This window comes from Mirounga angustirostris, unplaced genomic scaffold, assembly GCF_029215605.1.
Source record: "Mirounga angustirostris isolate CCGP_5_RB_7025 unplaced genomic scaffold, mMirAng1.0.hap1 SCAF_3, whole genome shotgun sequence".
NCBI classification, from domain to species: Eukaryota; Metazoa; Chordata; class Mammalia; order Carnivora; family Phocidae; genus Mirounga; species Mirounga angustirostris.
This window is the reverse complement of record NW_026991711.1, coordinates 13,994,945-14,008,594: the sequence shown is the minus strand read 5'-3', so window position 1 is coordinate 14,008,594 and position 13,650 is coordinate 13,994,945. Positions and strand designations below refer to the sequence as shown.

At 42.3% G+C, this 13,650-nt stretch overlaps 1 protein-coding gene across 1 annotated transcript in view; it reads left to right on the top strand.

Moving 5' to 3' along the window:
* Positions 1–8,587, top strand: part of HS6ST3 (heparan sulfate 6-O-sulfotransferase 3) — a 651,074-nt gene extending 642,487 nt beyond the window's left edge. Inside the window, exon 2 of the mRNA XM_045869614.2 lies at positions 209–8,587. Coding sequence (XP_045725570.1) covers positions 209–917 — 709 coding nt within the window. The 3' untranslated portion in view covers positions 918–8,587. The remainder of the gene's footprint in view (positions 1–208) is intronic.
* Positions 8,588–13,650: the final 5,063 nt, after the last annotated feature.

Below are 13,650 nucleotides of genomic sequence, written 5' to 3'. Positions count from 1 at the left end.
ATGGTGTTGAAAACCAGTCCACGCATGTTTATAAAAACACGCACATATGGGAGCATTTGCCTGATAGGCGCAAATGCAGGCAGCCACTCTCAAACGAATATTTGGCAGAAGAACCCGTTGACTCAGTGCTGCTATGAACACTATGGAGGTTCAGAATCCCAGCGCTGTCATTGTCAAGGCTGATGCTCTTCCTTCTCATTTCTTTCAGGAATTTCTATTACATCACCATGTTACGGGACCCAGTGTCGCGCTACCTGAGCGAGTGGAAACACGTCCAGAGAGGGGCCACGTGGAAAACCTCCCTCCACATGTGTGATGGGAGAAGCCCCACCCCTGATGAGCTGCCCACCTGCTACCCTGGGGACGACTGGTCTGGGGTCAGCTTGCGGGAGTTCATGGACTGCACCTACAACCTGGCCAACAACCGCCAGGTGCGCATGCTGGCCGACCTCAGCCTGGTGGGCTGCTACAACTTGACTTTCATGAATGAGAGCGAGAGAAACACCATCCTGCTGCAGAGCGCGAAGAACAACCTGAAGAACATGGCCTTCTTTGGGCTCACGGAATTCCAGAGGAAGACACAGTTTCTCTTTGAGAGGACATTCAACCTCAAGTTTATCTCCCCCTTCACGCAGTTCAACATCACGCGGGCTTCCAATGTGGACATCAACGAGGGCGCCCGCCAGCGCATCGAGGAGCTCAACTTCCTGGACATGCAGCTTTACGAGTATGCGAAAGACCTCTTCCAGCAGCGCTACCACCACACCAAGCAGCTAGAGCACCAGAGGGACCGGCAAAAGAGGCGGGAGGAGCGCAGGCTGCAGCGGGAGCACAGGGGCCACCGGTGGCCCAAAGAGGATGGGAATACAGAGGGGGCAGTCACTGAGGACTACAATAGCCAGGTGGTGAGATGGTGACCCCCTGCCCTCTCCTTCCTCAGGAGGGGGAGGATGAGCAGGTGCACTGACCTTCTGTGGCGTTGGTTACCTTGGAGGATGATGGGCCGTTCTAAGGACATCTGGCTATATGTGGCTTGATTTGGACACCTGCTTCCTCTTTGTCTTCATCCTATCCAGCTGGAGATGATCTGTCTTCTTCTTCTTTTTTTTTTTCCTTGACATATTTCCATCCGTGATATTAAGTAGGGTAGGAATGCATCCAACAGAGACGTCCTTAGGAGGTCAAGGAGGGAAGCACCAGAAAGGAAACTGTTCTTGAAGACATCCTTTGCAGTACCATGGGAACCCACAGAGGCACACATGAAAAGCCAAATTATGGCTTGGATGTTCTGCTGAAACTGGTCTGTTTCACACTGTCTCTGTAATGGAAATATTGGTCTGTCCAGAGAGAGAGAGAAAGAAAGAGTCCCTTTCAGCCCTTAGATGAGGTTTTCTGCCAACCCTCACTTGAATGTTGGCTCTCATCTTGAACCCTGTTTGAATGTGGTTTAAATAATAAGGCGCAGTGTTTTGTTGTTGCAGTTGTTTTTAAACAAGATTACCCTATTGACCATCACTCAAGACTTACACCCCACAAAGCCCCTGCATCTTAGCAGGGAGCCATGCTTCTTCCCCCATCTTTAAGGGACCAGCTAGTGGAATTGGGACGGGAGTGCCTGGCCCCTGAGAAATGAACATTGGTAAGGGCATTTAGGAGAAAATGTGCTTATTAACTAAGGTCTAAGGAGATCACACGTTACCGATTTCATTTTCATTCAAAAAGAATTGACTAATAAATTAAGGGCGGTGGGGTGGGGGGAAGCAGGAGGAAAACTATATGATGTTTCACATTTCCAAATGGGCTACAGAACTTTTAGCTTTTTTTCCAGGATATTTCTGTTTTACCTCTTTGGAGCAGTCATCTTCTTTGATATGGTACTGCTAAGTTTGAAATTCTGTTATCACAGAGACAAAGAAGTTTAAAAAGAATTTGGCCCAAAGATTAGGAGTTTAGCTGGCCCTTCTGCAAAAGATCTTCAAGGTCACTAAATAAATAACTGCTTTAGGCCAGGAGATGCGGAACTCAAGGGGCCGGTTGTCCCAGGAGTTTAGACAGACTCTACCTCCCAACACCTTGAATATCTCCAGCCTGCTGACTTTCTTCTCCCCACTTGATCTTTGCCTGTGGTTCGGCCATGGCTGTAACTGGCAGCTTGGGCTGGAGGACAGGAAAAGATGCCTCATTGCCAATTGCGTCTTATTTTCAATTTTTCCCAGTCACAACTACAAGAACACAAAGTCTGTCGAATAATCAGGGGAGAAGTTTGGAAAAGGGAATAAAAAAGCCTTGCCTGGCATTCAGGAGCCGGATCAGAGTGGGTAGAAAGTTTCACAACATTGATCTGATCAATCCTTTCAAGGAGCTCAAGGCAAAATGAGTGAAACCCCTAAATCAGATTGAAAAGCCTATTTCATTGATATCTAGCATGTTTGATGTTTAAGCCAGCTTTACATAAGCCACATCGAAGCCTCCAGAATACTCTCGCTGGGGTTGAGAGTCCATCAAACCACAAGCATTCATGGAGTGCATGCCTGTAGAGAGGGGGGCCCAGGGTCTCCATCAGAGAAAGATTTGGAGAAGCGGCTTCGATTCTTCTCTCATTACCCTTGGCTTCATCTGTCACGTGAGGGAAGGCATTATTGGGGATCTCCCTTGTGTCACTTACTGTGGGAGGCCCTATTCATACCTTAAATCTATTCACAACAAGGTAGATATTATTAAGTCCAGTTACGTAGATAAGAAAATTGAAACCCACAGACAATAGGCAGCTTCCTTGTGGATCGTATGCTAGGTCTGAGCGACTGCAGAGTGCAAGCTCTTTTGACTCCATCCTGTTTTCCATGTGGGACAAAAGCTTCCTGCCAGTCATGCAAAAAGCCAGCTATTAGAGCCCAGAAGGATTTGCCGCTGACCCATGCGCAGGGCACAACTCTTGACGACCCCGAGCCGGCCGTGACCCAGAGCCATGCTGCCTTGGGTGAGTCCAGCCCTCTCCACCTCCATGACCCACCAGCAAGCTGAGAGATTGATGATTTCTTAGACACTTGTACTTTTTGAGACCTATATGTTAAAGGGACCAAATCAATATTGCTTGTTAGTGGGTAGAAATTAGACTCACAAAATATTAGCATTTCCCTTATCGCTGATTTGTTCCTGAGGTTGAGAGGGAAGAGAATACTGCTACAATTAATGAGCAGCTAGCTCTCTCTCTCTCTCTTTGCATTTCAATGTTAAGATCTAATGTTCTGCCTAGACTGGCAGAGCTGCAAATTATCCCTCAGCCTGCCGCTGTGATACACACGCACACACACGCACACACACACACAATAACAATCCAGTGTTTTGTCATGTGGAAAATCAAAACAAGTTAGAAAGCATGAAAGCATTTGGGTTGTTTCTTTTAAACTCACTTTAAATTTTTTGGCAGGGAATTCATGCATAGCTGAGACTTGGAGGCAGCCTCTGCTAACTTCACGCTGCTCCTTAGGCATCTCGGGATTTATATCAAAAGGCTTTCCTCAGCCTGTCACTGAAGGCGTGATGTATGGTGCTCCACTTGAGACCAGATATCAGAATGTTCACAGGAGAAACCATCTCTTTGTGTTGGCCCGAGGCCAGTGCTGAGCAAATTAAAAAGACCAACACGGGCTTCCTCCTTCATATCATTTCATTCTAAAGGAGCACGCTTGTCATATCCCAGGGGTTCTATGTTGATAGAAATGAAGAGGTAGGGACACAGTTTGTTCTTCAAAAATTGACTGCACACCTACATGCTGAGTGATGCTCAGAGGAGGGATGCCAACAGAAGACATCTGGGCCTTGGGATCCATGGGGAGTCAGCAGCTTGAAGATCCAAAACCCAATCGATTCCAGATACATTGGTGTTAAGAGCCCAAAAGGAGGGGGAAGAATTTCTCCAGGGACTTCCACATCCTACTGACCCCTACAACTCCCAGGTAGACATTCCTTCCCTTCTCTTGACAAGGGCAGCCCCAGATTGGGATGGGGTGACCTTGTGTGCATGTTTGTATGTGTGTTTAAATTATCATCATGGACATACTATCTCTTCTGTCTCCTTATAACTTTTTGGCAGCCTACTCTTGGGAACCAGAGAAAACCTGCCCTGAGAATTCTTTGGATACTCCTTCTAATAACTAATAACATTAGCAATCAGTGTTGGGCAACAGCTAAGGATATCATGTGTGCTATGGTTTCTTATCATCTCAAGGAGGTAACTTTTTCATAGTTTAATCAAGGGTTTAAAATATGAGGACTTGTTCAAAAGTCTGAGTAGAGATAGTATTTATATGGGGAAGAAAGTCTACCAGAAGGAGACCTGGCAAGGAGATGAGCATAGATCATTAAAAAACAAACATTAAATCCATAGGATAGGATTCCCACTTGGCTACTTTAAGAGAGAAACTCAAAATAATAGTGACTTAAATGAGATCAAAGCCGTTGTCCTCTCATTTAAAAGGCAAACTTGTTGGATAGCTCTGGGGAGTGACATTAAAGAAGTCCAGGCCCCCTTCTGTTGCTCTTTCATACTAACATGTGCCTTCCAACTTGTGGTCCAAAGTGACTGCTGAGGCTCCTGCCATCTCATTTGTATTTCAGACAACAGAGAGGACGTGGGAGGAAGTTGCAGGTATCACTTCCACTTACATCTCATGGGCTAGAACCTAGTCATTAACTACAAGTAAATGCAAAGGAGGCCAGGAAATGTCTTCATTATTGGCTGCCATGTGCCTTGATAAACGGGGGGGAGGAAAAATTAATACTGATAAAACCATCAGTCTCTGACACAAAAGGGAATTGAAAAATATTTCAAGTGCTTTTCACAGTTATCTATTTCAACATACGTTTTGCAAAGGAGAAGATTAAAATTCATAGCTTTGTATAGTACTTAATGCTTTCAAAACATTTGTACATTTAGGATCCCGTTTGATCTTCACTACTTTCTCGTATGTTAGATACATAGGACCTCTATGCATTATCCCACCTGGTAGTTTCCAGTGGAGCTTCAGGGATGTGAAAAGATTTCTCAATTCGAGTTCATCAACAAAAAAGTTGCTGAGAGCCCCCAGTCTTGACTTCATAGCCTTCCCTATGACTTCATGCTGCTCAGCATCAGTATCAGGATTGGGAATTGCAAGAATATGAAATCGAAGTCTTTATTGATTTATGTCTTTCCTTACCTTCTAGTAGAACTGCAGTGACTTAGAAGAGGCCAAGGAGACTGGTAGAGTTGGCTCACTACCCCTGCCTCCAGTGAGGAGTCATCTTGTTAGGAGTGAAATGTCCCAAGAGATGGGCAGTGTTTCAGGGGAATCTGCGAAGCACAGACGCTCCAACACCTCCCACTGGCTGTTCACCCCAGCCAATCCGAAACTGATTCAAGATGAAGGCTGAGGGAATGTGCTCACAACTCCTTAGGGAAGTTCAGTGTCAGAAATATCTTGAATCAGTACCAGCCTGAATAGTGAGATGTAAGGGATGATCAGTAGAACCCTGCTCAAAAAAAAACCAACTCCCTTCCTCCCTACTTCTCAGGTCTCTGGAATTTTATCAGCAACTTACTGCTTTGGTTCTTAAAGGTTTTATTTGGTGTTAAGAGTCCCTGTGCCCCTGCTCATTTGCCAGAGAGAGGAAATGCAGGAGTTGCTGTCTTAGGCTAACATCTTCACACAGAGTTTATCGGATTCCTCTCCCACCATGACCTCTAGCTGAGAAGAAAGTCCTGTATAATGGGATCATGCAAGGGTGGGGGTTAGGGAGAGTAGGGGTAAGTAGAGAGGAAAGTAGGGCTCCTAAAAAGGAAGCAGGTCTTTCAAAGGTGGAAAGATGAGGAATTAAATATGTGCCAGGAAATCCTGAAAAACAGAAAAATGACATACGGTTTCTGTCCTCGAGAACAAGGGCAGACTGGAGACATGTGGACTGTAATTCTTTGGGCCATTTCAAGGAGCTGACAAGGGCATGAGGCTCAGGAAACAGGACCAGAGCGTTGGCAGCATTTTAGGGACTGAAGTAAAGGCTGAATGAGTTGGTGGGGTCGGATCCAAGGGAAAGCTGGACTGAGGCAAAGGGTACCCCAGTCTGATCACAGCTGTGTCTCCAAGGCTTTCCTTTCTTGTAATTAATGTGCCTCCACTGGTCATCAAAACTCCAGCTGAACGTCTCCCGGCTGGGTCTCAGGGCTGGCTGAGTCTGAGGACTCCGCCCCCCCACCAGCCACGGCACATCTGGGGAGCATGCAGCCTTTCCTTCTCCAAGTCACCTCCCTTTGTCCCCTCCTCCATTTTCTATGGGACATTATCCTGCTATGCTTTCACCATATTCACCTGGACACATCCGAACTAATTTCCTAAAACTTTGAATGAGCCCTTCTGGGCAAGTGGGCAGGTTCTGAGACCTGTGTGTTTTGTAGCCTCATGGATGGAATGGACATGGACCCATCGCACCGCACATTGACAGAACCAATCTTCCTTGCAGAAGTGCTGAGACTTCCAGAGGACTCACCTTGCCATGAACACCAGCAACATCTGCAAGACAAAAGCCCCGGGACTTCCAAGCAAGGACTCGAGGTAACCTAACAGAACTCCCCATCTGAGAACGCCAAAGCGCCGATGTTTCTTAAGCCTGTGTTCTAAGTTGTCTATGGAAAAGACTGCAACAGTCATCCTTTGACGCATTACACGTTCTGCTGCTCTGTGGGAACTCATCAAAGGGCCAGATGTCAGTGCTGAGAAACCTCAGTTCTTGCCGGGGAACACCGTGTTCTAAGGAAGCAGAGTTTGTGTGATTTAGTTATCGCCATTATTTGCCTTCCACCACCCTCTTACGTTTCTAATTTCTTATGTTTTAATCCTTGTTTTTTTGTTTGTTTGTTTTTGTTTTTTTGCTTGTGTTTTGTCCCCCTGGAAGTACTTTCTGGGCTTCTTTTGCATTATTTTTCATTTAATGTATCAAAGATGAAACATGTTGGAAAGAAAAATCTAGACTTTTATCTGGTGCCCCACTTTAGATGTAAAGATAGTTATTCAATAGATAGTAAATTATTTCACCTACGAGATATTTCCTTTTGTTTCTGTGCAATAATATGTATGAACTCGGGTACTAGGAGATTGTATTGTGACATTATCAACCCTTATTGCTATTTAAAAAACGATAGTTTGTAGAACTGAGGATCTCCATTGATGTGAAGCACAATTTAATGAATAAGTTAACATATTAAACTGTTGTGATGTCAAGAACAATTGTTTTCCCCTGTGATTTTGTTAGACATTTTTGCAAAATGAGAGAAGTTGGTCAAACACTTTAAGGGATTTATGGAAATTGAATCCACGGGATCAGCTTTGTCAAACTCTAAAAAAAAAAATCCATGCTTTGGATACAAATGTGGCTATTGAATGTGAAGCTTCAGAAACATAAAAGACAAAGAAAATATAGATTGAAACAATTTAAAATCTCCGAGGCCAGGGAGGATTTCACAGGCTCTCAAACACATAAGCTTCTAGAAAGGTGCTTTTCAGTGGCCCTCCCTGTTTTTCGCCCACCCTGACACATTGAAATTCACTTTGCCTGGAGAGCAAGGGGGTGGTGGGAGACAAAGCGGGAACTGAAGCAAAGCTGTCTGGCACTGACTCGAAAAGAAAGAAAAGAGAAAAGGAAGGAAAGGAGGGAGAGAGGAATGAGGAGACAGGGAGACAAAACAGAAGCAGAAAAATACAACAATGGCAACCACTGTGGGTCTCTCCACAATTTCAAAGTGTAGCATTGGTCCACATCGATTTTTAAATCAATATCTAGCTCCTGTAACAAATGCAAAGAAAGAGAAAATTCGTTTTTAGAAGAGAAAAGTCCCTTCATTCAAAAATCCCTTGAATGGTGGGTGCCTTTTATCGTTTTCTGTTTATTCTGTAGAAGTGGGATTTGTGGATTCCTTCCTTGCTTATAGGTTCGTGAGATTTAAAGCCTTAGAAAAATGCCATTTGACCATGTCCCTCTAACTCATGGGAATCATAGGCAAAGTCACCTTGACTCCAGAGCAATCGCAGTGGCCTTAGGAGAGGTTCCAAAGACAACAGAAGTTAAAGCCAAACACCCGTGCGCGCATGCGCACGCCTACCCCAACCCCCTGCCCCCAGCACAGACGTTTTGCGGGCTTCTGTCTTCCAAGAAAAAAAAAACCATAAGTTGAGAGAAGAACTAAGAAACCCTGAAGATTTACTTCTTTCCCCCATTCACCATGAAAATAGTGTTCAAGATAAGACTTGAAATGTCAAAAGTATTATTGAAAATCTGCTCTCAATATAGTAAGGTTTCCCTTTCACAGATCAGTTTTCATACAAAATAAATTTGAAAATTAATAGAATGTAATTTAGCATAATTATGTCTTTATTTTATATATAATGTTAATTTTTTATTAACAAAGTAATATGTGACCTTAGATCATTTGAAAAAATGTGAGAAGGAATGCATATATAAAAGAGCCAAATCCTGACATAATTTTGATCTATTTCCTTTCTTTTTTTTTTTATGTATTGGCAATTAGAGTAAAATTTTAAATAACAAATGTTTTAGGGATTTAGAAGCAGACATTCTATATAATGGAAATACATATTTTTACCTCTTAATGCCCATTCTTGAAAACATAATTTTAATAGCTGCATGTAATTCTACCGTTCTGATATTCTGGGGGCATTCTGTTCATTTTCAATGTTCCCACTGATGTAACTGACACTGAAATGAATATATTTGTACATAAGTAGCATCTCTGTGTCTCTGTATACTGGTGGGAGAGAGGAGAGTGGACCCTTGATTGTATCTTCCCAACAACCGAGAAAGAAAAAATATTCAAGATTGTCAAAATTGCGTGCATGCAATGAATTGTGGAAAAAAATCAAAATGAAAATTATTCATCTACTCAAGGAAAAATAGATGTAGCTCTCCAGAACCACCTTTCTGGCCCTGGATGGAAGCGCTCATTCCCCCAAGAGGCTGGGAGTGTGGCTGCTAACTGAGAGGTGTCATCTGAGTCTCTCTCGAGGACCTGCCACCCCCCAGGTCATGCCCCCTGTCGAGGCCAGTTCATCTCGAATGACGTGGCTGGGGAGGCCAAGGCCAGGCCTTTTAAGTGGGGACTTCTCAGCTCCAAAGCGCGCGCTGTAGGGTCAGCTGAGGATGTCACTGTAACGCGCCTTTCTGCCCCTCCTGCCCCCTCCCCTCCCCCGGCCAAGGTTGTTCCCAGTTTTCCGCACACACGCTGACAGCGCAGACTCTGCTCTCCCGGCACCGAGATTTGCCCGCGTTCTAGCCTCCGGGGCTCTCTGTTCTAGCTCCCGTCTTCTTTGGAGCTTAGCTGTTGTGAAGAGTTATTCTGGCATATTTTGTCCAACATTTCTACTTGTTTGTGGTTCAGAGAGGAATCTGTGTTAGCTCGGTCTGACAAGTTTCTAGAAACAAGTCTGTTCTTAAATTTTTCAATCTCCTTCACTTCTCTATTTCCATTGCTTTTTCATTATTCACCTCTTCATCACGTTCTATTTTGAAACTCCGGATTTTCACAAATAAACTTTCACTCCCTTTCTGCTTTGGGGGATTCTCCTCTGTGTTTGCTCAGCCCTCTCATAAACCTCTCTGTTGTAGTCATTCTCTTTAATAATATTTTTTTCTTTTCCTTTTAATGCTTATGTTTTACTTTATCATTCCACTTCTTAATTTTCAAGTATTAATCTTACATTTATGTTTGCATTTTTCATCTTAACTTGTTTTTATTTATAGTTTTTTCCATTGGTCTAATTTTTTATCTTTTATTTCAAATCCCACCAATTTCATCTAACTCGTAGTGCTTCACTTTTACTCAGTTTTCTATAAAAGTTTATTTCAGTTTGTCATTGTTGGTTGTAACTGACCCTTTCCTTTACTTTGAAACAAACTTATTTATTCCTATTGTCATGGATAAACATGTTGTGCTCAGATAAATCTGCCTGCATAGTTTCTGCTTTCAAAACTCTACCGAGGTTCCTTTGGGGCTTCATTTTTTTTTAAGGTTGTATTTATTTATTTCAGAGAGAGAGAGCATGAGCTGGGGGTGTGGGGAGCAGGGGAAGAGGGAGAAGCAGGCTCCCCAGTGAGCAGGGAGCCTGACACAGGGCTCAATCCCAGGACCCTGAGATCATGACCTGAGCTGAAGGCAGACCCTTAACTGACTGAGCCACTCAGACGCCCCACCTTTGGGGCTTTATAAGTGATCAGTTTTTGTAAAATTTCATGGATATCGGAAAAGGAAGTGTATTGCATTATCAATTACACACATACACACACACACACACACACAAAGTATACATATATAATACATATATATCCTGGTCAACATATGTATCTCCTGGTATATAATCAAATGATTACTATATATGTATATATATAATTATGTGTATATTATATATGTATACTCTGTGTATGTATTTATATTATATAGAGATATCTTTACTGTATACATGTATGTGTCTGTGTGTATATATATATCTCTGTGTGTCTGTATGTATATATATATATATATAAATTCTCAAAGACAGAGTGCATACTAAAATGTGTGTATCATTTCATAACAGTTTTTAGCTTATATAGTTTGGTGATTTGTTATTTAGTATTTATGACTTCCATATTCTTTATTGATGAGGCTACCATTTTCAATATAAAATGACCCCTTTTGTATCATTTAATAATACTTTTGCTTTCAATCCTACTTTCATTTTAATATTGTTTTCAACTTTTTGTAATTTGCAATTAACATGTGGTTTATTTTTTCTTCACATAGTTTGAGTCATGGTCTTAATTTGAAAAGTGTTATAATTTATAGATTATAGTCTTCTGTATTTTATGATTTCTACTACTTATGCTTCTTTTCTGTTTCATTTTCTGTTGTTTAATAGGCTATGATTTCTTTGGAATCAGTGGTAAGAATGCAATCATAGTTACTTGGCTTTCCTTGTGTAATTTGAAGATATGCACATTTATGTAAATGCAAGCATTTATAGGTTTCCCTTATCCTACTTCCAAGTGTTTATTTTATACCTGAAGTAAGAGCCCTGGATTAGAAATAATCTGGGAGTTTAGATTCACATTGTCACTGCTGTTGTCATATCGTCATTAGAGTTAGCATTGTAATTCTATCAAAAGGAGATGGGAGAGTGAAAATTAGGCAAAGTGTTAGTTCTGTCCTAATCTGGAAATACTGAGTTACTTTCAAAGCCAAACTCTTCACACTTCTGGCTGAGGCTTGCATGTATCTGAATTTAAATTATTTAAACAGTTGTTGCATGGGAAATAAGAAGATAGGACAATAAGAAGGACATTAGGGACCTCACAGATTGGTGTTTGAAAGCCATGGGGATAGCTAGCTTTCAGGATGTCATCAGTTCCTGTGAATAATATGTTTGCTCAGTGAGAAAAATTAAAAAAAAATTAAAGGAGTAAAAATTTTATCAGGGCTCTAGAAATGCAATTGTCCTCAAGTTTAATTTATTACTAACTAAACCCATCCTAATACACATAAAAGGGGGACTTGAAATGACCTTCTGTAGTAGGTAGCAGGGTTTTTGTTTTTTTTAATTTAAGAATATAATTTAAAATATTCCTGAATGAAAACACTGGCAATCTTAATATCAAGGTAGTAGTTATTGAATGAATAGAACATAAAGAATTCGTTTCTAAAAAGGTAGAGCCTTCACAACTGCACGTGGCTCACTTTATCTGGGGCACAGCCAGGTGTTAATGCCCTCCCCCCAACCCCCATCTCTCTACCTACAGGTGTTGGATGACAAGAAGTCATTAAGTCTTTGCAAATCAGGGCATCACTCCCAGGAGCTCTGCCAGGAAGTCTGCCAGTTAAGTTTTAAACAGAAGCATATATATTACTGCTTTAAGAAGTCACTGCTGATGGTTAGTATTCCCACGTGCAGCTGCAAGTCAGTCAATAATCCCACCGCCACCCCCTTGCTGCTCCCCATGTGGAAGGTAGACCAGCAGCCCAGGTAGTAAGCTCCGTCATGGCTGAAGAGCCACAAACCTCATCCCATATCATCATATCATCATTTTATTTGCTCTCTAAGAGCGAAAGCCATCCCTAGGTAAGAGTCTGAACTTTAGAAAAGGTGCATGAGACGTTCAGCATCAGACTATGACGTTGCACATCCTGGTGTTAATAATTATCAAATAATAATTATCAAAATAATAATTATCAAATTCACTCAAAGTCACTGCAGCAAGCTTTCATTAAATTTCAACAGACCTGAAACTCAGATTAGCAACCTTGTGTCCCCCTTAATAATTTCTATGATTGGGTTGAAGACCAGTAGAGATTCCATAATATCTTTACCACCTTCTAAATCTACAGAATTGAGGACAATTTAACTTTTTTCAATGTCTTTCCTTCCTTTTTATTGTTCCTTTGTCTTTCCATTTTAAGAAGAGTTCACTAAGCTTTCTAAGAGGTAGACATGATGCTTAAAAGTTAAAAGAATAGGGTGCGTCTGATGTTTTCAGCAATCTCTTTAGCACTCACAGGCCAAATGACAGGTGTGCTGGAAAAGGCTCTAACCTTGCCCCCAGCCGTACCTCCGGAAACATCTCTACTCTCCCGGCCATCTAGACCTGCACATGCCACCTTTCTTGTCCTGGGTTGTACACAGTTTATTCTGGATCAGCGTTTGCTCTGTTCTCAGACACTGTTAGCTTGGACAGTCTTCCCTCCTCTTGTGCCATGACCTACAACCACAGAGCAGCTCTGCCTCATCCCATGCCTGGCTCAGCACCCTGGCATCCAGCCCACAGACAGGGCTGGGCTTCTGGCTGCCCAGGATTGAAGGGCAGGGGCATCCTTGGCTCCCTTTGATCCTAAATCCTGATCTTGAGGATCAGGGACAACTTCTGTCTTTTCACCATTGTTTAATAACAATGACCTTGCACATGGTAAAAAGTAGATATTTGATGAATGAATTAGATGGAAGAATCAATGAGAGAGTGAATCCAACTTGTCCTCTTGCACAAGCTAAGCAAATCCCATAGTGACCACAATGGCCCATGTTCTGATGAGTCCCAAATAGATAGTGCCCTCTAGATCCCTATCTCCCTATCTTTAGTGAACTACTGACCACCTACACCTAAATGTTTTCACTCATCCCTCAATTCAAATTATATGAAATGAAACTCATCTGCTCCTTTTCCATCTGAAATAATCTGTGCTTCCTGCCTTACACCCCACTCAGTCATGAACTGTGCAGCTTACAGGGTGGGGTCACTCAAGATAGAAGGCTGACTCACCCTCAATTCCTCTAACCATTTTTGGTGACCCTGTCTCCAGCATCCATCCCCTGCTCTCCATTTCCACAACCACAGCCCTGGTTTAGACCTTCTTCTGTCTCATCCAGTCTGCCAATAGGAGCTTCTTATGCCCATTTTAACCTTCACAGCAACACTCTGAGGCATTACAACTTTTTTCTAATTAGGAAATTGAGTTATCAGAGAAAGTAAATAATAACCACCGAATGGATACATAGTTGAGAAATATTGGAACTGGGATTTGAGATCAGCTTTGCTTCGACCCAAAGCCCATGTTCTACTATGAAATAATTGTTCTCCCAGCCT